Below are 27,313 nucleotides of genomic sequence, written 5' to 3' on the forward strand. Positions count from 1 at the left end.
TCTCACCTCATCAATAGGGTGGAATCCATTTAGTACTCTTTCATCATGGGCACTGGAAAAGGGCTAAAGGTGTGGAACAAAATGGTAAAATCCTACAGAGGTCCTTATGGCCTCATCTCCTCCTTCCCTTTCCCATGTCTGCATTTGAGCTCTTACATTAGCACTTGAAAAATATCCCCTCACATTAATGTGAGGTTTAGCGATGTGACAGACAAGGCAGGCGTGATGGACTCATTCAGTATGAGGGTTCACTTTCCCTGAGGAAAACAAAGGAAAAGCGCATTTCAGATCATTTTTCTGCCCATTCGTTTCTAGGTATTAGTTTCTATAATAAAAGCCATTCTCTCACTCAGAGGAACTGGGTTTGGTTTTGTTGTTTGAGAAACAGTTTTTTGATAACCTTAAATAATAAAACTCTGGGATGATGTTCTTTTGTCAAAAGGATAGAGCACTAAAAAGAAAGGTTGCTCACCAGCAAAATTAAGGATAATTGGAGCATCAAAGTGTTCATCAGATCTTATTGCTATTAAGTAATTAAGAACACCCTATGTGTTGATAGACTATTTACAAACATTAAAAATTTGACATATATATATATATATCACAAAATTCTTTAAATTTTGAAAGGAGAAAAGTAACTTTTACCAAAAAAAAAAATCTGGCAGGCATATCATCACAATCAAAATAATCATTATTAGTAATGAGACAAAAATACAACTGAGCATCACTTGATGAATGCAGTAAGGCTTGTCTTAATAGAATCAACATATTATTTAGGAATAATACATATGAAAGGCATGCTGTGCCATTTGAATACATATTTTATACTGTATGAGTATATTTGAAAAAATAATATTGCATTAATGCCGAGTGTAAAACACAAAGATTTATGTGTGTACATTGCAAAATGATACAATAATATGATTAACATTCATCATCTTACAGTTCAGATTACACATATAAATGATAGTGGTCCAGAAGGTGGCTCAGTGGATAAGGCCTTGGACTCTCAAGCATGAGGTCCTTGTTCAATCCCCAGCAGCACATGTACCAGAGTGATGTCTGTTTTTTTTTTTTTTCTCTCTCTCCTCCTATCTTAATCATTAATAAATAATTAAAATCTTAAAAAATGATATAAAATACTTGTCTTTTTCTGGTTTATTTCACTTAGTATAAATGATCTGACTCATCCATGTTGTCACTAAGGCAAGTATTACTTCATTTTTTTTCAATTCTATATTAGTGATTTTGTTGGTATGCATGAGACCCCTTCTGTTTCATGTGGTTTAAATCCCCCCTGCTTAACACTATTCTATTTATATAACCGCTGTTAACAAGCACCTCCCTCCAGGGCATTGGTTCAATCCCCACTGTTTCATGATATGTTTTTGCTCCACCCCCCCTCCTTGTCACACCCTGATCCCCTCTTTGTCACACTCTGATTTTCACCAGTCACTTTTCTCTCCACCCTCTCTACGTCGTCACATCTTGTTTCCACCCTACTTGGGAAGTATATATAAAGACAGCATTGTGAGTTTTAGAGTACTGTACTGTACTTTGAGTTTAACTTAGCTCGTCTTAGATTGTGCTGCATCCTGCATGAATAAAGAGATACTGCCTACAGCTCAACTATGAGTCCCTGGTCGTCTGTTACCTGCCCGTGAAGCCAGCCCGGCGAAAACAACCTAACCCATCGAAAATGACAGATTTAATATTGATTTACAGAATTGTGAGATAACAGGGGCATAATTCCCACCACCAGAGTCCCATGTCTCCATTCGCTCCACTGGAAATGGCAGTAGATCTCCCAAGGTCACAGATAGGGGTTGGCTATTAATTCTATCACTATGTAGATTTATATGTATTGCCCATTGTTTTCTATAGTCTTGCCTTCTCTTCCTTTCTAAGTAACACCTACATCTATTAATACTTCCAAATGTCCTTCCTTTTTCCCTCTTCTCTCTCTGGGTCCTGATGGAGTTACAGTTCAGAGACCGCTGGTCATTTCCCCTTACATTTCTCCCCGTCTAGAGGTATGGACCAAAATAGGAATTCCTTCTTTTGGGGGGCTGAGTGGTGGTGCACCTGGTTGAGCGCATGTATTACAATGCGCAAGGACCCGGGTTCGAGCCCCCTGTCCCCACCTGCAGGGGGAAAGCTTTACAAGTGATGAAGCAGGGCTGCAGGTCTCTCTCTCTCTCTCTCTTTCTCTCCTTCCTCTTGACTTCTGGCTGTCTCTACCCAATAAATAAAGTTAAAAAAATAATTCCTTCTTTTTATGACTAAATATTACATTGTGTGTCCTGCTTTTATTTTTCCATTCATCTCTCAATGCACACTTAGGTTGCTCCCATTTCTTCACTATTATAAATAATCCTAAAATGAACATGATAGCATAAATATATTTCAGAATAGTGGTGTTGTTCCTATAGATAAATATCTAAAATTGGAATGGCTAGACCATAAAGTAGTTCTAATTTTAAATTTTGGGGACATTCCTAATGAACTAATAGAATTCATACTAACAGAGTACTGCAGTTACCTTTTCTTCACATGCTAATTAACACTTGTGTTATTTCTAGATCTTAGCCTTTCTTTTCCTTTCTTTTTCTCTTATACTTGACAAGACAGAAATTGATAGGGGGGAGGAGATAGGAAGGAGAGACAAAGATAGATATTGGCAGACCTGCTTCACTGCTTGTGAAGCACACCCACTTCAGTTGGGAAGCAGGGGTTCCACCCAGAGTCCTTGCACGTGGTAATAGGTGCAATTAACCAGACACATCACTGCCAGTGCCCTGATCTTGGCCTTTCTAAGGTGTGAGGTGATTATGGTTTTGATTTGCATTTTTCTAATGATGAATGATGTTGAGCACCTATTCACGTACTTGTTCATTACCTATATGTCACCTTTGAAGAAAAAAGTTTATACATATTCTCTGCTGTTCATTTTTTAAAAATAGAATGTTCAAGTTTTCTGTATTGAACTGTATAAATTCTTTATAGGATTTGATAGTATCTTTTATCAGATGTACAACTTGCAAATATTTTCTTAGACCAAGCATTTACCCGTTTTGTTGCTTCTATTGTTGATGATTGTGATACATCTTGCTGTACAGAATCTTTTAAGTTTAGTGCCATCCCATTTGTTGACTTTTGCTATTTTCAGATCCAAATAATTATTTCCAATAGAGTTATCAAGGATCTTATCCCCTAGGATTCCTTTTATAAGCTTTATTCAAGTCTGTTTAGAGGGAGTGTGTGTGTGTGTGTGTGTGTGTGTGTGTGTGTGTGTGTAGTCAGCATAGTGGTTGAACTTCATGCTTTTGCATGTGTCTATCTAGCACAGAGATAATAAGGGACAGAGACTAACAGAGAAGTTCACCACTTGTGAAGCTTACTCCACACTGCAAGCTCTCCCATGTGGTGTCCCAGGGCTGAGGCCCAAGCCCTTACTGATAGTAAACTGTGAGCTCTACCGGTTGATCATTTGTCAAACTCTAGTTTCCAACTTTTAATTTTCTTGGCATTTACTTTTATTGAAATTAAACCACCACATAATTCATCTTACTCCCATAGATCCAGATATAAATATATCCAATGTTTAGTGTCCAAAAAGGGATGTGCAAAAGAACATACACAACTGTAAAATTTTACAACTAAAGGAAACCTTAAATATTATTCATAAATAAGGAAACTGAGTCTACTGTTAATTAATCATAAAGTTGATGGCATGTTTTTAAAAAAATAATTCTGGCACCTGGCTGGGCACACATGTTACAATGTGTAAGAACCCTGGTATAAGCCCCTGGTCCCCACCTGTAGGGGGAAAGCTACACAAGTGGTGAAGCAGGGCTGCAGGTGTCTTTCTACTCTATCTCCCCCTTCTGTCTCAGTTTCTGGCTGCCTCTATCCAGTAAATAAATATAAAAAATAATAATTCTGGATTTTTGAATTTTCTATATAACCCAGTTCTGGTTAAAAGTGGAAAACAGCTTCATTTCAGCAAGAGAAGGAAAAAAGAAATTAATAGAACTGTTCTGGATAAAGAGGCTTGTGAAGAGTTGTCTCTTTCAAAACCCCAGATATCATACAATTCAAGTGAGACATTGTGTCTCTGCACTTCCTTGAATCTGTGGTTCATGTCAGCTAATGACCTACATTACTGGGGCCTATGGTATTCAGTTCTGGGATGTTCATTTGCTCCTTTCCAACCCAGAATATTTCTCACTCTTGTTTAGATACCAAATGCCAGCCTCAACTTTTCCCCTCACCGAAGACTGATACCAAATCGGTGTCCTCATTTATATTAGTCTCCTCCCCTTTCTCGTATATCTGAAGTGAAACTTCTTGGAATATCATTTATACAAGGTGCAAAAAAAAAAAAAAAAAGGAGGCCAGTACAGTAAACTACTACATACAATGCTTGTGATGATATTTTATGGACATATTTAATGATATTATGATGTCATTTCAAAAAAACCTTTTGGGATTATTGCTCAAAATACAGTTATCAGTAAGTTCAAGAGGAAACTGCCCTCAACTTGGTCCATTATTTGAATCTAATGTGCTTCTAGTGTTTGTCATTTCTCCTTTGTATGTCTGCTGCCATTCCAGGACTAAAAGTGAATGATTAGATTTATAATTCTATACTTGAGAGAAAGTTCTATGAGTACTCATAGAACTAACTAGCTTCAGAATTCTGAATGGAATGTTTACTGTTGCTGCTGCTTGGATGGCCCATCTCAGACTCCTCCTCAGAACTACTCTGGGAAACGGTTGATGAAAACCAGGCAGAAACATCACACCACTTCGAATTCACTTACCTACCAGGTATCTATATCATGTGGAAATTCAACCAACAAAGTGGTAGCCATTACTGAATTTTACTCTTGTTTATGTTCATGGCAGCATTTAAGTATGATCTAATGGAGATTTTACAACACTGGAATATAATAGTCTTCATGCAGAAGAGTCTTATCTTTTTGTTGACATGATGCATTGATTGATTTGTGAATGTTGAACAATCTCTACTTCCCAGAAATGGAAACAACTTGGTCTTGGTGATTAATTATTCCTTAAAACTTTATTAGTGATTTAATAATGAATGATGTATTATTAATGTATAAAATTATAGGGAACCAGATCCACATCGCACTCAACACTAATGTTGTGCATCCTGCCATACCCCTGTAATAACTACCATAGTTCTCAAAAATTCTTGGCAACATTTTGGCTACCTTTTTTGTTTGTATGTGTGTGTTTTGCAAGTGCATTGTTTCAGTTCTCTAAATTCTACATATGAGCAAAAAACATTCAGGTAGTTGTCTGCCTTCTTATTTACATCTCCATATTTCACAGCACAATCATCTCAAGACCCTTCCATTTTGCCCCAATAAGACATAGTATCATCTTTTCTAATTACAGAGTAGTATTCCATTAAATATATGTTCCATAACTTCTTTATCCAGGATATATATGTTTTCATATATATATATATATATATATATGTTTGAATCAGAAAGTATTTCTATTTTTTTCCATTGGGGCTTCACTAGTTTACATCCCCACTAATATAAGATAGAGAAAATTATTTCCCATGTCCTTTCCAACATTTGTCAGCTCTTTTTGATAAGTCATTCCCACAGATGTGAGAATATGGTTTTAATTTACATTTATTTAGTGATGAGTCAAGTAGGAGATTTTTTCAAATACCTGTGGGCCATATGTATATCTTTTTTAGAAGACTATATATTCAGATCTCTGCCCAATTTTAATGTCTTATTTGCTTTTTTGTTTTGTTTTCTATTGTGCTGTAGAGCTGAATGAGATCCTCACAAACTTTTTATATCAGCTCATTGTCTCAGTTGCTGGGTTGCCTTTTTATCCTTGTGCAGTTTTCATTTTCTAAAAAAATATATTTTTTTGTTTGGATAAAGACAGATACAAATCGAGGTGGAAGGGATAGAGAGGGAGAGAGAAAGAGAGATACCTGCAGTACTTGCTCCCCCAATTATGAAGCTTCCTAACCACAGGTAGAGAGTGGGGGCTTGAACCTGAATCTTTGCATACTGTAACATGTGCACTCAGTCAAGTATGCCACCATCTAGTCCTCTCCTTGTGCAATTTTCTTTTGATGAATAAAAGCTTTTCAATCTTATGTAGTCTCATTTATTTAATATTTTTTTCATTTCACTTGCCATAGGATTGGGTATCTGAATAATTCTTTGATGGTCGGATCCCAAAGTGTATCACTGATGTTTTCTTCTCTGCATTTTGTCGTTTCTGATCTAATTAATGTTCATGTTTTTGATCCACTTAGAGTTAATTTTGGTACATGGTGTTAAGTGGCGCTCTATTTTCCCTTTGTGTGTGTGCGGGATAGTGATTTTCAGTGTAGTCTATAACACATAGATAAAAACCTCTCATCTCTCCTTGATTGGTCTAGGAGACACAACACAACCCCAGTGTTGCTTCTTCTTGTTCCTTTCTCTCCTTCCTCAGAATTAGGATTAGTCTTCTGACAATGATAATTGTTCTCCAAAAATCTATGAAACACTCTTCTCAGGGAAACAGAAAAAGATACAAATAAATACTGTCCTTTTTATTTTTTTTTTTAAGTATGTGGATATCTAGTTCTCCTATCACCATTTATTGATGAGTTCTTCTTTTCCTCCATTGAATGGTAAAATTCCATTTGATCTCTTTGTAATAGATTTAGGTGTCCATGGCTTAGCCTTTTTTTTTTAACCAGAGAACTACTCAGCTCTGGCTTATGGTGGTGCAAGAGATTGAACCTGGGACTTTGGAGCCTCAGGCATGAGAGTGTCTTTGCCATTTATGCTATCTACCCCCAAGAGCTTAGCCTAATTATATAATGTTAGACTCAATTTGCAAAGACTTTGTTGAGGATATTTGCATAAAGGTTCATTAGGGATATAGGTCTATATTTTCTTTTTGGTAAGTTCTTTCCTGCTTAAGGAATAGGCACAAGGTTCTATAATCTTGCTGGCATTTCACTGCTGCTACCCCAAAATATGAGAAACTTTTTGGTAGATGTCTAGCTTCTTAAACATAGGATAAATACTACTGAAATTTCCACTCAAGTATTTGGTAGGCAAAATAGGAAGCAGACATTTATTATCTCCATCATACTTCATATCTCTGTCCATTACCCATCAATATTCCTGTCCCTCTTCTTCCAGTATTTCAGTTTTCTTTCTAGTTCTTTTTAAAATTAAATAACCACAAAACAACTGAAGTTGTTTTTATTTGCTCTATTTTTATCTGTAAGCCTGTGGTGAAGGGATGCCAAAAACAATAGCAGAACTGGAGTTTTCTAGCCAATCCCTCCAAAGAACATTGATTTTGACAGTTACTCACAGATAGACTTTATTTATTTATTTTTTTGGTAAGCCAAGGAATTCATCGCAGAATGTATCACATAGTCAGAACTAAAACACGATCCAGGTTATTGAATATAGGGTTTTTGAAAAGATGCAATAGATATGACATTTTGGTTTTTGAATAAATTACATGAAGTACTAAGAGTTTAGATCTGGAAAGGGGTGAAATTATTCTGTTTGGGGGATGAACATTAATCTTTAGGGACCTCAGGGAGGAATAAGAAAAACGGTAATTTTTTAACATGATTGGATTAAGGAATTTGTGGTAAGATTATCCTGGATTATGTAGTAATCTCTCTAGTTCTTCAGGAAAGATCACAAAGAAGTCAGAAGTTCAGATGCTAGAAATAGCAAACAAGAGGAGTTTCTCTAGAGCCTCTAGAGGAAAGACATTCCTGTGAATGCACTTAGACTTCAGAACCATACAGTAATGTATTATTTATTTATTTATTTATTTATTTATTTATCTATTTTCCCTTTTGTTACCCCTGTTGTTTAACATTTTTGTAGTTACTGATGTCGTTGTTGTTGAATAGGACAGATAGAAATGGAGAGAGGAGGGGAAGACAGAGGGGGAGCGAAAGAAAGACACCTGCAGACATGCTTCACCGCTGTGAAGCAACGGCCCTGCAGGTGGGGAGCCAGGGGCTCGAACCGGGATCCTTACACGGGGTCCTTGCCCTTTGCACCAGGTGCACTTAACCCACTGTACTACCGCCTGACTCCCTGTAATTTAATTTTAATACTGTAAGCACCTGCTTGTGAGAACTTGTTACAAAAGCCTTAAGAAATCAATAGCCATGAAAAATGGCCATCTACTATCAATAAAAAGGCTTGAACCTTTGACTTTGCCCAGAGTTTCAGAATGAGAGAACAGATATTAATGATTTGAAAATTCTCTTAAAATTCCACCTATAGTTCTTATCTATATTTAACTTAACTATGAGCTCAGCCAACGGGAAGAAACAGCGCGTTAAAAAAAAAAAAAATCAGGGGAGTCCGGCGGTAGTGCAGCCGGGTAAGTACAGGTGGCTCAAAGCGCAAGGAGGGGCATAAGGATCCTGGTTCGAGCCCCTGGCTCCCCACCTGCATGGGAGTCGCTTCACAGGCGGTGAAGCAGGTCTGCAGGTGTCTATCTTTCTCTCTCCTCTGTCTTCCCCTGCTCTCTCCATTTCTCTCTGTCCTATCAATCATAACATCATATGACATCAATCATAACTACAACAATAAAATAAGGACAACAAAAGGGAATAAATAATAAAAATTGTTTAAAAAATCAAGTGGCAGGGACAGGTGGAGGCAAACCGGGTTAGGCACACACAATACAATGCACAAAGATCCAGGTGCAAACCCCTGGTCCCCACCTGCAGGTGGAAAGCTTCACAGTGGTGAAACAGGGCTGCAGGTGTCTCTCTGTCTCTTTCCATCTATCTCCTCCTCCCCTCTCAATTCTTCTCTGTCTCTATCCAATAATAAATAAGTTAAAAAATTAAGTGGATCTGGGGGTATTCAGTAAGCTCTGGGCATCTCTAGTACAACAGCTCTTCATGCCTGAGATCCCAGAGTCCCAGGTTCAATTTCCAGCATATGAGCAATGTCTAGTTAAAATATATGTATAATATGTAGATATAGATAAAACATCATATATATGTTGAATATATATGTAATACATATAGTAGAACTTGTTTGGCATAGTCAATGATAATCCTGAAGCATAGAAAAATTATTTAAAACAAAAGCTGGGGAATGAGAAAACTACAAAAGACGTTTGTAAATCACAATATATCCCAGCAAATTTAAAGGCAAAGTGCATATGCAGAACTGTAGATGTACCAAGAGAAAGTCTGAAGAGGCCATTACTTCTCACCTCTGACTGACATTAAGGATCTAGGGAACCAAAAATAAAAATTTTAGTCTGTGTTGTAAACAACATAGGTGCAGAGCACTTAAGACAAAACTTGTCCATTCATTAACAGCATAAATATGCTGAGTAGATAAAACTGGCCACATTAAACTAAGAATACAGACTTACAGAAGAAAAGTCACTACAGAAGCAAGAAGTACATCAAACATTGGGGCCTGTTGGTGCTGCACATGGTTGAGTGCAAAATGTTACAAAATGCAAGGACCTGGCTTCAAGCTCTTAGTCCTCACCATCAAGGGGAATCTTCATGAGCTGTGCAACGGTGCTACAGATCCCTCTCCCTCTCCCTCCCTATCCCCCTCCCTCTCTTCCTCTCTCCCTCTATCCCTCTCCCTCTCCCTCCCTCTCCCCCTCTCCCTATCACATCTCTCTCCCTCTCTCTTCTTTGTTCTCTTCCCCCCCACCCTCCTTCCCTCTATTTCTGTCTCTATCAAAGAAATAATAAATAAAGTACTTTAAAATAATGTTTTTAAAAAGAAAAACAAAGTTTAATAACAAACCAGGTGGAGGTAGAAATATAATTCCCAGAGCTACCACATCACATTGTTTTCATTATCCAATTTTTCAACAAATGTGATGCATACCAAGAAACAGAAAGGATGGTCACCAGAGACATAGTTCAAATTGACAAGCCCAGATGGAGTAAGAAAAAAAACCATGACCCTAATTACTAAAATTATGAACAAATGATAGTACTATTGTTATTGGATTCTCAGGCAGAGAGACAGGACACAGTTGGGCTGTAATGCCGGAACTGGTGTTTTTATGCCAGCAGACCCAGCTGGACTTGTGTCCACTGACAACTGGGGCCTAAGCACAATGGTGCTTGCCCTTTTATAGTTATCATCATCCTTCCCATAGTAACTCAGAGCAACAAGATTAACAGGTTATTTTTTCTTTTGTGTATACAGAGAGTATAACTTGTTTGGCTTATCAGCAGACTCCTGGACAGAAGTAGCAGATTCTAAGGCCGCTGACCAAGGTCACTTTGATTACAGCAGTAAAAAGCACTGCATATCTTGTGGGAAGAGAGATACACAGCCACCAACAGCATTTTTCTTTAATTAAGTTAGCTCTTACTTTTCTCTTTAAAAGTTAACCCTTGCCTGCCTCACTATCAACTGTACAAAAGTTTAGAAATACTATGAACATGAGTATACAAATAAACTATATAATGTATAATAATGAACATGTTCACTAAAGGTACAGTCCTTGAGGGTTGATTCAAGAAGAAATACAAAATCTGAATAAAATTGTAACAATACATCAGATCAAAAACTACCTACAAAAATGTCCAAACTCAGCTTGCTTGGTCCATTCTTTTAAACAGTTAAAGAAGAATTAATACATCTGTAGTTGGTTCAGGACTTGCAAGCAGGTCTCTCATTAATAATTTTTAAAAAGTATTTTTAAAGGATTACTGCTTGTTCTTCCCAAAAGTATGAGGTATATGCTTTTCAATGCATTCTTGAAACTAATGTTACAGTTAGTACTGAATATAAACAGAAAAAAAACATTACAAGAAAGCAACAGACCAAAAAAAAAGAGAGAGAGAGAGAGAGAGACTATATTCACAAAGGTCCTCAAAAAAAAAATGTGCAAATAATGGTCTCGGAGGTGGCGCAGTGGATAAAGCATTGGACTCTCAAGCATGAGGTCCTCAATCCCTGGTAACACATGTACCAGAGTGATGTCTGGTTCTTCCTGTCTCTCCTCCTATATTTCTCATAAATAAATAAATTCTTTAAAAAACAAAAAAGAGCAAATCATTCCAGCAGTACAACCCCCTTCCTCCCCTCCCCATCCCCCAGAATCCCTTGCTTTGATGGAATACACCATGCCCAGTTCATTTTTACTTTGTTTTCTTTTCCCTATTCCTAATTAGGTCCCACTTATAAGTGAAATCATTTGGTATTTGTCCTTCTCTCTCCCAATTAGCATACTGTTTATGCAAAAGGACCCTCATACTTGAGGCTCCGAAGTCCAAGTTCAATCCCTTACACAACCGTAATCCAGAGCTGAGCAATGCTCTGGTATATTTACTGTGCCCATGTGTCAACAACTGTATAATAGACTGTTAAGCCTTCAATACAGTGACTTTTAGCAATATGAAATACAAACTCTGACCAAAAACATAAGCCATTAGAGAAATGTAAATGAAAAGTACTCTATGATTATGACTTCACATCCATTAGGACACCTATAAATAAAGAAGAATAAAAGTAGTGGCAAAAAAATGGGGAAATTCGAAGTTTCATACATTGCTGGTAGGACTATTAAATGAACAAGTATTTCATAAAAACATCTTGCAGTTCCTCAAAAATGTAAATAGCTACTGTGTAATATGGTTAAACTTAAAAAAAAAAGTCCTAAATTTGCATTTTCCTCTCTTACTAGGATGCATTTCTAACTTTTTTTTAAATCTCAAAACTCATTTCACAAATTCATTATTTTAAATGCAGCCTATCATTTAAAATTCATTCTTATTTTCGATAGCACATAATTCTATAGCAAATGTTTTTTTCCCAAATACTTTTGTTTTTTCATGTTTGGTATTCATCTAACATGTTCATGTCATGATCTTTTTGTTTGCTTCCCTTCCACTAAAAAAAAAAAAAAATGGAATGCTATCTCTTACAATACTTGCCCCCAAACAATGTGAGTTATTAGTACCTCCATTGTGTTTTTACTGTTCACTGAAACATACTTTTATTCTTTGAGTTGGAAGCATGGACTTATAGACCAATTTCTTACATTTAATTCTGCAAGAACCCAAGGAAAATACAGAAGCTAGTGAGGCATTCATCAAAATCACTAAGATAAATTTAGCTTCACATATACTCATTCTGAGGTTAAGTTGTGGACATCCTTTCCTAAACCTCATTGAAACCAATCTCTAGCCAAGGCAAAATGGCATGTCTATCACTATACATCCATCCATGTTGGAGTGAAATAGTTCAACCTGTCATTGTCAAATGATTCTGAATGTAAAGATTTAATTATAACTCAATAGATCAGGGTAAGAATGTGTAACAACTTGTATTCTGTAAATCTAGTAGAGTTCTTGCTTGATGTTGGTAGGACTTTGGAAGTTGTGATTTTAAATGAGAGGTTACATAGTATAACCAATTTTATCCTGGGTGAATCAATATAAACAAAAGTTAAGTTCTTATGGCAAATTACTAGTCATAAAAATCCTCATCAAACTTTTTAAATGAAAACCCCCAAACAGTTCTAATATTACATAGTAACTTCTATCTGTTCATCCACTCATTATCCAGCCCTCCTGTTGTTGGTTTAGGGTCATAAGGAGCCAAAACAAAATCATGTAGCCCGGAGTCAAATTGGGATATATATAATCTGAGACAAATGAAATACTTTTCACTCCAGGGCTCCATGGCCACACACACACACACACACACACACACACACACACACACACACTCCTTTGATTCTCTGAGACTTCAACATCCAGGATTCATTATTCAGATAAATAACTTCCCAACAGCTCATGTCTGGAACTTTGGGGCTCCATGTGGCTTACACCCTTTATCCCTAAGAAGACAGCAAACCATACATCCTCTCCTTGTTAGTTACACAATACATCAAAGGAACTCCAAAAGGCATAATGAGTTCATGGACAAAGGGAACAAAATTTAGAAAGGAAGTCTTCAGAAGAGCTCCAGCAGAGATTACAAATAGGCCCTCAAGTTTCCACCAACAAGCTTTCAGTATTTCAGTGTTGGACAGTATGCCAGCTCCCCCTGGCTTCTGCTTAACCATATGCCTATATAGGGATAGATTTAATCCCATTCAAAGATTTGGTCTATTTACATAAATCACTTTTACATTTACATAAAGCACTCCCTCCAGGGCATTGGTGGTTCAGTGATAGGATTCTCGCCTGCTCCGCCCCCTCCTTGTCACACTCTGATTTTCACCAGTCACTTTTCTCTCCACCCTCTCTATATCACATCCTGTTTCCACCCTACTTGGAGAGTATAAAAACAGCTGCTCTTCTGATTAAAGACACTTGGAAATTGCTTTCCGGCTCCGAGAGTTCCAGAGTGTATCTCCTGCGAAGTTAGTGCGGCACGAGTTCCTGATCCCTCTCTCACGCAGCAGCCTAGATCGGCTCCAGTTGAGTTCTCTCCAACCCAGAGAGCACTAGCTCGGGAAGAAGTACCCTCAGGCTATCCCGGCATCCGGTCCGCAAATGTCCATTTTTATATTTCTGATTTAAATTGTCAGAAGTAATTTATTCAATATTGAAAAAAATAAAAACATACAGAGAGTGAAAGGCAGAGAGGGATTTAATGCATTTTCTTACTCAACTTGTTCATCCAAATGACAAGAATGATTTTTGGAGCAGAATGCAAAATCTTGACAGAAACACCACTTTCATAATCCATTTCACCTCTCTCCTGGAAACTATTAAAGAGCAATACACCAAAAGCAAGCAAGCAAACAAGCAAAAAAGACCAATCAACCTTTAAATATTGAAGTACCTATTTTTTCTTACTTAGAGTTCTAGACAAAGTAGGCAGGTAAAGGTTACCACTAATAGAAACCACTGAGTAATCCAGTATGCTCCTAAGGAGTTACCATATTCCATTCTTATTTCCCATTAGAATCTAGAGTGAACTTGTGTGTTCAGATGGAAAGGCTAGACAGTAGGTCAATTCCCTAAGTAAGATCAATTAGAAGTCTTGTAACTATCATATCAAGAAATGTCTGAGGAGTTTCAGGTAAAGTTGTGGTTTTTTTTTTTTTTAATTTCCCTAAAGTTTCCCTGCACCTGCAGTTTCTCTGCTGATTTATGTTGGAAGATGTTGATGTCATCTTTGGGCTTCTGTTTACACATACAGAGGGGTTGTGAATGGTGGGTGGAAAAACTAGCTTTAGAACAGAAGACATCCTGACAGTGATTTTTCAGAAACATAATTTCCAAGCAGGTACCCTGGAAGAGGCAACGTGATACTCAGATTTCAAAATCCTTTATTAATCTTTTCCAAGTGTCTTTATTCAGAAGAGCAGCTGTTTTTATACTCTCCAAGTAGGGTGGAAACAGGATGTGATATAGAGAGGGTGGAGAGAAAAGTGACTGGTGAAAATCAGAGTGTGACAAGGAGGGGGCGGAGCAGGCGAGAATCCTATCACTGAACCACCAATGCCCTGGAGGGAGTGCTTTATGTAAATGTAAAAGTGATTTATGTAAATAGACCAAATCTTTGAATGGGATTAAATCTATCCCTATATAGGCATATGGTTAAGCAGAAGCCAGAGGGAGCTGGCATACTATCCAACATTTCAGGGTTTCTTCTAACTAGCACCACTAATAGTATCTTAGCAGATATATGGTTGCCAAGGGCCAACAAGTCATGCACCTTCTCATTCACTGTGGGTGCACATGGCTCCGGCACAAGGCTCGAGCTCCAAAAACACCTGTGTCGGGGTCTCTCTGGCAGGTGATCTCCAGGGAAAAGGTAACGGACTGGTTCTTTCTCGCTCACGACAGGGGTGACATGAAGTAAAAGACACCAGGGAGCTCCTCAGCGTGTTAACTCAGAACTCAGAACTCGTTTATTAGCAAGGTGGACATGAGTTAAATAGAAAAACAAACGAAGGGAATTATTACTGAAATATGTAAGAAATTACAGGTTTCTTAATGGCATGCCCCTATGGTAGGGGGCTGGTATGACAAGAATTGATGAGATACAAGACAGTTATTCTCCATGACACAAGCAACTTAATTATCCAAAGGTATCTGAGAGAAGCATAGGGGTTAAACCCATAGGGTGAGACAGAAGAAGATGGATATCAAAAGGCCATATAGTTTGGAATTTCTCTTGTCTGGGGTCTGAGGTGTGTAATGAAGCAAGTGTGTGATAAGGTGTGTTCTTCTGTGATCAGAAGGTGACTTTGAATAAGTGAGTCTGCGGCCATGTGGCCTGTGGTTAATGGAGGGAAGTACTGGGGTATCTGTGGGCCTGAGAGTCAAGAAGGAAAGAACCAAGTCTGAGTTTCCCCCCTTATGCTCACCTCGGTTGAGAGAGACTTACCAAGAGGTTATCTTCTCAGACCTCCATTCAAGGACGGGGATGGTTCTCCCTAAGCTCTAATAGGCTTACACATAGTCCCAACACACCTGTCAGTGTTTGAGAAGTCACAGGAGTTGTTAGATCTATAATATAAATAATAATGCTATGGATTGTGCAGCCTGAGGCAGGCACAAAACCTGGCATGTTAACACATATATTTATTCTCCAATACACATTTACTCAGACTAAGACAACTAAAAGTCACAAATTAGCCTCATATGCATGTCTTTGGAATGTAGGAGGAAAGGGGAGGAGGGAGCAGAGAAAAACCCACCACAAACACTGGGAAAACGTACACAGAGATAGTGACCCCAAGAGGATATTAATTTTTAACATGAATTTTTATAAATAAATGATGTTGAGGGGCTGGGTGATGATGCACCTGGTTGAGTACACATCTTATCATGCACAAGGACTCAGGTTCAAGTCCTCAGTCCCCACCTGCAGGGTGGAGGCTTTACAAGTAGTGAAGCAGGTGCTTCAAGTGTTTCTTCCACTCTCTCCCACTCTATCTCCCTCTCAATTTCTCTTTGTCTATCCAAATAAATACGTAATTAAATTTTTAAAAAAGAAATAAAAGAAAATATATTTAAAAAAAACTATGGTGATGCACGTGGCACAAAGTGCAAGGACCTGCATAAGGATCCCGGTTCAAGCCCCCGCCTCCCCACCTGCAGGGGAGTCGCTTCATAAGCGGTGAAGCAGGTCTGCAGGTGTCTTTCTCTCCCCCTCTCTGTCTTCTCCTCCTCTCTCCATTTCTCTCTGTCCTATCCAATAACAGCGATATCAATAATAACTACAACAATAAAACAACAAGGGCAACAAAAGGGAATAAAAAATAAATGTTAAAAAAACTAGTTGAATTAAAAGACATTATTAAAGGACTACATTAACTTAAGACATCTTGTATTCCTGAAGTTTTTTTTTTATTGTTTATTTAATTCTTTTTTTTTTTAAATTTTTTATTTAAGAAAGGATTAGTGAACAAAAGCATAAGGTAGGAGGGGTACAACTCCACACAATTCCCACCACCCAATCCCCATAACCCACCCCCTCCCATGATAGCCTTCCCATTCTCTAGCCCTCTGGGAGCATGGACCCAGTATTCCTGAAGTTTTACATTGGTCTTAATTGAGAAATGAATTCCAAATCAAAATCATAAATATTTCAGAGAAAAACTATTTGTAAATTATTAATGATGTTTAAATCAATGAAAGAGGAAAAAATAAATCTGACATTGATTCTGACTGAGTTAATAAGTCTCTGTAGTATTAAATATTTTACATAAAGTGAAAGTTTTCCATATGTAATTATCCATTTCTATAATCCAGATTATGGAATTTTCTGATCTACAACCCACAATACAATGGTTGAAAACACCAGGATCCAAATCCACCTGTCATCCTGGCTTGGAATACTTGACTCAAGTATGGTAATGTGTTTCTTAAATTATTTGATCCATAGTAAGAGTCTAGATAGTTTCAGAACATAATTTTATTATTGGAAAATCTTAACTATAGACTGAGAGAAAATCCATGTAACATTAAATTTTATTTGAATTTATTACTAAGCAACAAATTTACATTTAAAATAAGATAATATCATCATATTAGCAGTATATTATTTATTACTTCCTGGGAAAATCTTTTTAAAATAAACATCTATGTTTTTAAATTGGGAAATTGGATTTGGGGAATGTTAATAAACACGTACTTCAGGAATCAGTACATCTAATTCACCTGATCTAAAACCAGAATTAGATTAGTACATCTAATTCACTTCATCTAAAACCCAACTGCTTTATTATTAGGAGCCCAGGATGCAAATATGACATATGGAAAATAAAGTTAGAAAATGTCTCTAACTTGCTACTATACTTAATGATGTTGCAGTACTATTTGCTTATTTTACTCTGGCTATCAATTCTGATTTTGTTTCCTGTAGTACTGATTCTAAGTAATGACTTTTGATATTTCATATGACAAATTGACCACATCTTAATTTATTTTATTTTTATTAATTTATTTTTTCATAAGAACAAAGAGAGACACAGAGATACCACAGCACTGCAAGCCTATATCGTATAGTAGTGCTGAGATTAAATGTGAGAACTGAGTCCTGTGGCATGAAAATCCACTACTCTACAGCTGCATGATCAGCCTTTTCTCACATTTTAATCCTTAATTGTTACAAAATGAAATGTCAAAAAAAAATAATAAGTAGCAAAACCTTATTTCTTCTTGGAAAGGTTGTTGTCATTTTCACTGCCTGATTTTAGACTTCTCACAATATAAAATTTAACAGGACATTTTAGAATTTGAATAAATACTATACTAAAATTCTTTCTCAAGTGATAATTTTCAAATCTTGCATCTCAAAGATAATAGTTTTCTAAACTATCATGTAAACTAAAATCATAAGTATATTAACAGAGCAAAAAGAACACACTATATCAACATCCTGATATTATTTTTGCATTTCTACATAATAAAAATGTTAGAGCTTCACGTGTAGACTAGTATATTAGAAATCAGACAGAAAAAAATATAAGATATTGATAAGGGATCACTGCAAATATTATAGAGGAAAGTATTAATATATATATGTGCCAGTATTTAAGTTTACTTTGACTACTTCTACTTCACACCACCTGTCTTCATCTTCTGCTTTAATAGATAAATCAGTTACTAGTGGGTGAACGCTTTGACCTCCTACAAGGTATGTACCAGATACATGCATACATCCTTTCTGTAATATTTAACTTATTTTTGTTATAGTTCATCCAACCCCTGTTATGCTTATACCAGAATAAAATTAAACCTTGAAATACAAAGAGAATAAATATAGAGAACTCCCTTAGATGACAAGATGAAATTGACAGTAGTCTTCTTTTAAGAAAAGAGGAAAATATTGAACACAGCTTGAAAATTCTGGTCTCTACTTTTAGTCTTATTAAGCCATCAGCTTGATTTCCCCATTCTTTTTTTTAAATTTTTTTAATTTGTTTATTTATTCCCTTTCATTGCCCTTGTTTTATTGTTGTAGTTATTATTGTTGTTATTGATGTCATCATTGTTGGATAGGACAGAGAGAAATGGAGAGAGATGGGGAAGACAGAGAGGGGGAAAGAAAGACAGACACCTGCAGACCTGCCTCACTGCTTGTGAAGGTACTCCCCCTGCAGGTGGGGAGCCGGGGCCTCGAACCGGGATCCTTACGCCGGTCCTTGTGCTTTGTGCCTATTTCCCCATTCTTAATTCCTCAAATATCACTATTTCAAAAAAGCAATGATTCCAGATTCTTCAGAAATTCTGCTAGATGAAGCAGAATGCAGGCAAATTTCTGGGCAGTTCTGTTCTACTCCCAAATGTAAGAAGTTAAACTGCATTTAGAATACAACTCCACTGGAAGATTTTTTCATCTTAATCTCCTGAATTTAGAACAAAAAAATTCATTCATGTAGATGAAGCTGTGATATATAAATAAAATCATTTTTCTACTGTGACTTTTTTTTCTTCTTGTTTCTTTTTTAACATTTTGTTTATTTACCTCTGGATAGAGACAGAGAGAAATTGAGAAGGGATGGAAAGATAGGGAAAGAGAGAAGAGAGACACCTGCAACCCTGTCTTACCACTCGTGCAGCTTTCCCCCTGCAGGTGAGGATCAGCGGCTGGAACCCAGGTCCTTGTGCACTGTAATGTGTGCACTTAACCAAGTGCACCACCACCTGTCCCCTTGTTTATTACTTTTTAAGTATTTATTTATTTATGATAGAAAGAGGAGAGAACCAGAACATCACTCTGACACATATGACACCAGAGGTTGAACTCATGGCCTCCTATTTATACATCAGTCCATCACTCTGACCACTGCATTATCTCCTAGGCCACACTAAATGCTTTTTATTATGAAAGACCACTTGTTATAGAAGTACTCATAGTACTTATAATAAACAAAACATATGCTAGAATTATGCAAGAACTCATGAAGTCATTGCCTTCTTTGTGACTGTCCTAAAGAGTCTTCCCTGAAATGTGAGGGTGAATATACTCCAATGAAACGCACAGTATGAGGTCATAAAAATTATGAAAGAGATAATGGCAAATAGGAAAATATCAGAAAATAGCAGTGCACAAGGACCCAGGTTCAAACCCCCAGTCTCCACCTGCAGGGGGGAAAGCTTCATGATTGGTGGAGTAGGGTTGCAGGAGTCTCTTTCCCTTTCTATCCCTCCCCTTTCAATTTCTTCTGCCTCTATCCAATAACAAATAAATAAATAAAAATATTTTTAAAATCAATGATTTTCAAAGTAGTCACTGACTTTTCAGACAAAACTTCAGGGGGGTTACTACAAAGACCTCCCTTCAAAGAAATGTTAGGGGGGAAAATCTTTTATCTAAACAAAAAAGTTACCAAAAAATTGATCAGAGTAGTAAGATAAAGCCTAAAAACTAAAGTCAAAATAGCAATAGCAAGCCTTCATATATTAATAACTACCCTAACTGTAAACTAAATTCAAGTGAAATATAGAGTGACTGGATAGCTTAGAAACCAAATGCAACCATATGCTACTTATTAGAGACTTATTTAAGTTATAAAGACAAACATATTTTTGTAGTCACCAGGACTTCACTACTCCAAGCCAACAGTTTTCTTAGATAAAGAGAAACAGAAATAGAGAGATAAAGGGATAGAAGGAAAGAATCCAGAAAAATTAAAACTGCCTTCCATGTAGTAGGAACCAGGCTTGAACCTGGGTCCTACACATGGCTAACAGACACCCTTTTATGTGAGTTATTTTGTCAACCCAAGAAACAAACAAAAGGTTTGGAAAATTAAATCCCAAGCAAACAAAAAAAATTAAAAGAACAACTACATATAATATAAAATAGACTTCCAAGTCAAAAAAATAGAAAGAAAAAAAAGACTTGTAAAATGATAAAGAGGTAATTACTGGTGGTCTGGAAGGTGGCACAGTGGATAAAGCATTGGATTTCTCAACCATGAGGTCCTGAGTTTGGTCCCCAGCAGCACGTATACCAGAGGGATGTCTGATTTTTTCTCTCCTCCTATCTCTCATGAATAAATAAATAAATAAATAGATTCAAAAAGGGGGGGAATTACATAAGGAAAACATAGACTCATTAATAGTATGCACAAAATTATATAAAACAAATATTAACAGACTAAAAGCGAAGCGCTGAGAACAACACAATAATAGTAATGATTTTTTATTTTCAAGTCATTTTACTGGGGGGAATAATGGTTTTCAGTACAGCTACTGGCACCATTTCTCATCTCCCTATGATAGGTGTCTGCAAGTCTCTCACCCCCAACTTGGGACCTATCCAATCATCAGGCACCAGGACCCCAATATTCACTCAGCCCTCTCCCTTGAAGCAGTGAATCAACATGCAGAGAGAAAAATCAGGGAGCCAGATGGTGGCGCACCTGGTTGAGTGCACATGTTATAATGAAGAAGGATCCAGGTTCAAGCCCCTGGTCCCCACCTGCAGGAAAGCTTTGAGAGTGGTAAAGCAGAGGGGCAGGTGTATCTCTCTCTTCCACTCTATATCCCCTTCCCTCTTGATTTCTGACGATCTCTACCTAATAAATAAATAAATATTACAAAAAATGTCAAAAAAGAGAGAGAGAAATCACTCAGGAAACACACACATTATATGAAAAATGGCACAAGATGACTAAATATGTACAGAGTTTTTCACCCCCAAATAGCAAAATATACGCAACTTTCAGTGCGCTCATAAAATATTCTCAAAGATATGTGTGGGACATACATACATTAGGACATAAAATAAGTCCCAATAAATTTATGAAGATTAATTCATAGCAAGCATACTTTCAGATAATGGAGACTAGAAATCAAAACAAAAAGAGAAGAAAGGGAGTCGGGCGGTAATGCAGCAGGTTAAGCGCAGGTGATGGTTAAAGGACCGGGTTAAGCGGGTTAAGTGCCGGTTAAAGACCTGCGAAAGGATCCTGGTTGGAGCCCCCCACTTCCCACCTGCAGGGGAGTCACTTCACAACTGGTGAAGCAGATCTGCAGGTGTCTTTCTCTCCCCCCTCTGTCTTCCCCGCCTCTCTCCATTTCTCTCTGTCCTATCCAACAATGACGACATCAGTAATAATTACAACAATAAAGCAACAAGGGCAACAAAAGGGAATAAATAAATAAATAAATATTTTTTAAAAAAGAGAAGAAAGTGATTTGTAGAGAAACACTATGCTTCTAAACATATTGAGTAGATAAGATTAGGGGGAAAAGTGGAAAAAAAATAACACCTGGAGATAAAAATAAATATATTGAAGGCATGATTTATGAGACCTGTGAAATACAGCAAAGGTGATACTTAACATTAATCCCCAATAAAGAAATTTAAAAAAAGAAAAAAAGTGATACTAAGAAGGAAATTTATATTAATGGAGGCCTACAACAAGAAACAAGAAAAATCACAAATAAAAAAATATATATGGCCCGGGTGGTAGTGCACCTGGTTGAGAGCACATGTTACAATGCACAAAGCTGTGCACAGCTTTGTGAGTTTTAAAGCAGCGTTGCAGGTGTCTCTCTGTGTGAAGCAGTGTGACAGTTGCCTCTGTCTACTATCACCCCCTTCCCTCCTGATTTCTGGATGTCTCTACCCTATAAATATATAAAGGTAATAAAAACTTAATAAAGATAAAAATATAAAATAATTAAGTTCCAACCTAACGGAAATGTAAAAAGAAATTAATGCAGACATGAATTGTAGCATAACAGGAGAGAAAGAAAATTTGTTGGGGGAAAAATTTGCACCTCTACATTTTAAGGAACTAAAAATTGTCAGGAAAATGGTTATAGCCAAACCATCTGTAGTACAAGAAATTAGACATTTCCAATCCAATCAACATACACTATTCTTGAATATTAGAGGCATCTGTTGCATATTCTTGCTGAATAACAAAGGAACAACTGGCTTGTTATCATGTGACTTGATGGACTGACATAACCATATGGCTGAACCCAGGGACCATTATTATTGGGAGAAAAAAAGGCCCAGGAAGTCGGATTTGCATGTAGGACCTTCAATCTCTGTATAGTACTGTGAATTTGGTTGGTTTGATATTTGGGTTCAAGAAATAAATCTTTCTTTCTGGATGAACCAAGATATTTGTAGAAGTTATATTTCATAGGTGCTATTTCAAAGTCAATATAAGGAAATAATTTATTTTTTTAATTTTATATATATTTATTTATTTTCCCTTTTGTTGCCCTTGTTGTTGCTTTTATTGTTGTAGTTATTATTGTTCATATCAATGTCATCATTGCTGGATAGGACAGAGAGAAATTGAGAGAGGAGGGGAGACAGAGAGGGGGCTAGAAAGATAGACAACTGCAGACCTGCTTCACCGCCTGTGAAGCAACTCCTCTGCAGGTGGGGAGCCATGGGCTTGAACCAGGATCCTTATGCTGGTCCTTGAGCTTCATGTCACGTGTGTTTAACCCACTGCACTACCGCCAGAACCCCAAAAACAATTTAAACTAGAGAAGTAGTCAATGAAATAGGAATAACAAAAAAAAAAAATCAAACTATCAATGAAACCAAGACCTGGTTCACTGCAAGATAAACAAAATGGACAAACCTTTAAGCCAAACTCACAGAGTAAAGGAAGAAAACTTAAATAAATAAACTCAGAAATATAAGACAAGTTACAATAGACAAAATAAATGCAAAGAATAATGAAATAAAATCATGAAAACTCAAAAAGAACAAGTTGAATCATCTAAAATAGACAAATTCTTTGCAATAACCAACATTCCAAGATTAAATAAAGAATAGAGAAATTTGAACAAACCAGTCATAATAAGGAAATTGAAACAAGAGTCAAAAGTCTCCAAAAGGAAATCCTTATGCTAGATGACTTCACTAGTAAATTCCACCAACATATACTATTTAAGAACATTTGAAATTAAGAATAGGAAGAAAAAAATGATCTATACATAATTACAAGTTCTATAGAAGGCTTTAAAATATTCCTTTCATTATTTTTTTTCCAACACCAAAAAAATGAATCCAAGGTTTTATGCATGCAATACTGCTGAGAGGCCTTCTCAGCACATTTGTTTTTTGAGAGGAAGAGACAGAGAAAGTTGAGATACACCACAGCACAATTTCACCAATCATATGACTCCAATGTGGTTCTTTAATACTTTTTCACATAACGGTTTGTTGTTATTATCATTCCTATAACATCCTGGCATTTTAAATAAAGACCAAAAGAATATCCTATATTATTTCTTCTTACTGGATTTTTACTTTCTTTCTATGTTATTTTTTTCTTTTCTATGTATTATCATTATGAATATTTGATACTGAAAGCACTTTATTAAATTTTAACAGTGTTTTGTTTTCATGATCCCAGAAGTAAAATTGTCAGGGCAAAAGATAAAATTTCCATCTGCTGCAATAAGGTGAATTTGATTATTATATGAATAACATATTAATGCTTTCTGTCACTCTCAGTTTGGTATATATAAAATATTTGTCTTAGGTGTATGCTACTTGGTTGGGTATCTAACAAAATTTATGCATGCCCTATAGAAAGAAAAAGATTAAGAGGATTAAAACTCAACATGACTCAAAACAAACTAATACTGAGCTAATTTCTCTGAAATTCGAAATGATACAACAACATATAACTATGAATAGAAGTTTAACAGGAAAACAAACCTGAGAGTAGCTAGGAAAAAATGATATCAAATATAAATGATTAACAGATAATCAGTTTATTACCCAACACTAAGTTCCATACTTGAAGGTAGTTTGAAATGCAAGTGATGCAAATCTCACGTCAGTATTAATGCAGTCTCATAATGTTTCTTTCTCTAGTCAACAGTCATTTTGCAAATAATAAGACATATGACATTAAGAACAATAGAGGACAGAGACTGTTTTTTGCAGAAGAAAAATGTAATTGTTTCCTCCGATACCTTTGTGGACCTCAAAGGCCTCTCACCATGACAATCTATGATAATTCAGGCCAAGACGTCATTAAAATGCATAAAACTCTTGGATGTAGCTGTTGCTGGGCTAATTACTATCTACAAAAGGTCAGTAAATAATTTTATCACCAAGGACCGGCGTAAGGATCCTGGTTCAAGCCCCTGGCTCTCCACCTGTAGGGGAGTCACTTCACAGGCAGTGAAGCAGGTCAGCAGGTGTCTTTCTCTCCTCCTCTCTGTCTTCCCCTCCTACCCGTTTCTCTCTGTCCTATCCAACAAAGACGACATTAACAACAATAAAAACAAAAAGGGCAACAAAATGAAATAAATAAATATTTAAAATAATAATAATTTTATCACATAATTTAAAATGCATTTGAGTTCTTTCAAGAAGGTCATTTTTCCCCACTTTATTGGGGGGGATAATGGTTTACAGTATTTTTGTTGACATGTAGGTTCAACCTCTCATTTTCCTGTGGTGAGTATGTTAGTTTTTTAAGTTGACTACAAATAAATGTCTGAAATAAATTTATGTCAGAGAGTGATATATATATATATATAAATATATGATAACTTTTCTATCAGTTTATTAGGGGGTTAATATTTTTTGATTGTTTTTGCCTCCAGGGTTACTGCCTGCACTATGAATCCACTGCTCCTGGAGGCTATTTTTTCCCTTTTGTTGCCCTTGTTGTTATTGTTGTTGTTACTGATGTCGTCGTTGTTGGATAGGACAGAGAAATGGAGAGAGGAGGGGAAGACAGAGAGGGGGAAGAGACACCTGAAGACCTGTGAAGCGACTTTCCAGCAGGTGTGGAGCCAGGGCTGGAACCAGTATCCTTAACTCCAGTCAGTCCATCAGTCCGTGCACTTTGAGCCATGTGCACTTAACCCGCAGCGCTACTGCCCTACCCCCTGAAATTAATAGTTTACAGATCAGTTGTTGCCAGATGAATACAATTTCCCATCTCCCTGTGATAGGTATCTGCAAAACCCTCTTATCTCATCCCCACCTTGGGTCCCTTTTCACTATTCTGCTAAGGACTTCAAGCCCCCCCCCCCCATACCACCAAGCTAGTCCCTAGACTCCCTTTTCAGAGTCCTTTGCTTTGATGCAATAAACCATATCCAGTCCAAGTTTTAGTTTGTGTTTTCCCTTTATGTCCTTGTTTATGAAGCTCTGCCTATGAGTGAGACCGTGTGGTATTCAGCCTCTTTGATTGGCTTATCTCAACATGATTCCTTCAAGTACTATGCAACAATACTGTGTTATTTTTGGTTTTCTTTTTTTTTCCTAGACACTGAAGATCTCAAAATGTATATATCTTTAGAAATTTTCCATTCTAAAATTACTCTACTTGCATTCTTAACCATTGATTTCTTTTCTGAAGTGTTCAAATATGTTGCCCATTTAAAATGAACCTATTTGTCTTACTATTTAAATATAAAAATTATTAATAGGATTTGATTTTGTCAAATATATGCATGGTGCCAACAGCGACTTCAGACTTATGGCTTGGCTTTTTGTTTTCTTGTCTTTGAATAAAAGATGTTTTAATTTTGACAAAATCTAATTTAGCATGTAGGTATTTTAATGGGGGACTAATGAGTTACAGTCAACAGTAAATACAGTAGTTGGTATATATGTAAAATTTCTCACTCTTCTACATAACACTCTAACCCCCTGCCGATGTCCTCCTCCACCATCATGATCCAGGACCTGAGACCCCTCTCCCAGAGTCCTTTACTTTGGTGCAATACACACAGGCAGGCAGACTGACAGACAGACAGGAAGACACCTGCAGCACTGTTTCACCACTTGTGAAACTTCCCTGCTGCAAGTGGAAACCAAGAGCTTGAGCCTGGGTCTTTATACATGGTAGTGTGTATATTAACTGGGTATGTGGCCGCTGATCCCCTTACATTTTTTATAGTATTTAAAACTTCTTTTTTAAAATCATTGTTGTGTCTATTACTGTTTTTGTTATTTCTGTCATTGTTATTGGATAGGACAGAGAGAAATGGAGAGAGAAGGGGAAGACAGAAAGGAGGAGAGAAAGATAGACACCTGCAGACCGGCTTCACTACTTGTGAAACTACCCCCATCTCCCCCACCTTTGCCTCCCGCCCACCATAGATGGGGATCCAGGGGCTTGAACCAGGATCCTTAGGCTGGTCCTTGGCTTTGCGCCATGTGCGCTTGACCCGCTGCGCTACCGCCCAACCCCGTATTTAAAACTTTTTAAATGACTCTCAGTTAATAGTTGCTTGCATTGAATAACCTCTGTCTCCTATTAGAAATAAAGTTATGCAAAGCACAAGGATCGACATAAGGATCCCGGTTCGAACCCCGGCTCCCCACCTGCAGGGGAGTCACTTCACAGGCGGTGAAGCAGGTCTGCAGGTGTCTATCTTTCTCTCCTCCTCTCTGTCTTCCCCTCCTCTCTCCATTTCTCTCTGTCCTATCCAACAACGACAACAACAATAATAACTACAACAATAAAACAACAAGGGCAACAAAAGGGAATAAATAAATAAAATAAATAAATAAATTTTAAAAAAAGAAATAAAGTTATGAAAAAAAGAAAAAGAAATAAAGTTATGTACTTTATGTTAGTAAATCCAGGTAGTATGTTCTCAAAGTTCAAATTTTGTTTCTCAGATATATAGAAAAAGTATTAATCTTTTAACATGAAACACTGTCCTTTGACTTTGCAAAAAAAAAACTTAAAATTCCATTAGCTTTTGGGTAGATTTATTAAGATTTTCTACAAATATGTAATGCAAACATATATTTTTACTTTCTCTTTTGCCACCTGTACGTTTTTATTTACTTCTGTATAGGTAACTTATTCTATATTATTTGGAGGCCATTTT

The 27,313-nt window shown here is 36.8% G+C and overlaps 1 protein-coding gene across 5 annotated transcripts in view; it reads left to right on the forward strand.

Moving 5' to 3' along the window:
- The first annotated feature begins 4,661 nt into the window (after positions 1-4,661).
- LOC103109075 (phospholipid scramblase 2-like) overlaps positions 4,662-27,313 on the forward strand; it is a 37,385-nt gene continuing 14,733 nt past the window's right edge. Inside the window, exons 1-4 of one of the 5 annotated variants that reach the window (XM_060196937.1) lie at positions 4,662-4,833; positions 16,763-16,858; positions 18,107-18,149; positions 24,324-24,544. In XM_060196937.1, the coding sequence (XP_060052920.1) occupies positions 4,783-4,833; positions 16,763-16,858; positions 18,107-18,149; positions 24,324-24,544 (411 nt within the window). In that variant the 5' untranslated portion in view covers positions 4,662-4,782. Of the gene's footprint in view, positions 4,834-4,928; positions 5,064-16,762; positions 16,864-18,106; positions 18,150-24,323; positions 24,545-27,313 lie in introns of those variants that run through there. The other 4 variants (XM_060196939.1, XM_060196940.1, XM_060196938.1 and 1 more) reach the window with 4 other exon arrangements.

The sequence above is a fragment of the Erinaceus europaeus genome, chromosome 9 (assembly GCF_950295315.1).
Source record: "Erinaceus europaeus chromosome 9, mEriEur2.1, whole genome shotgun sequence".
Taxonomy (NCBI): Eukaryota; Metazoa; Chordata; class Mammalia; order Eulipotyphla; family Erinaceidae; genus Erinaceus; species Erinaceus europaeus.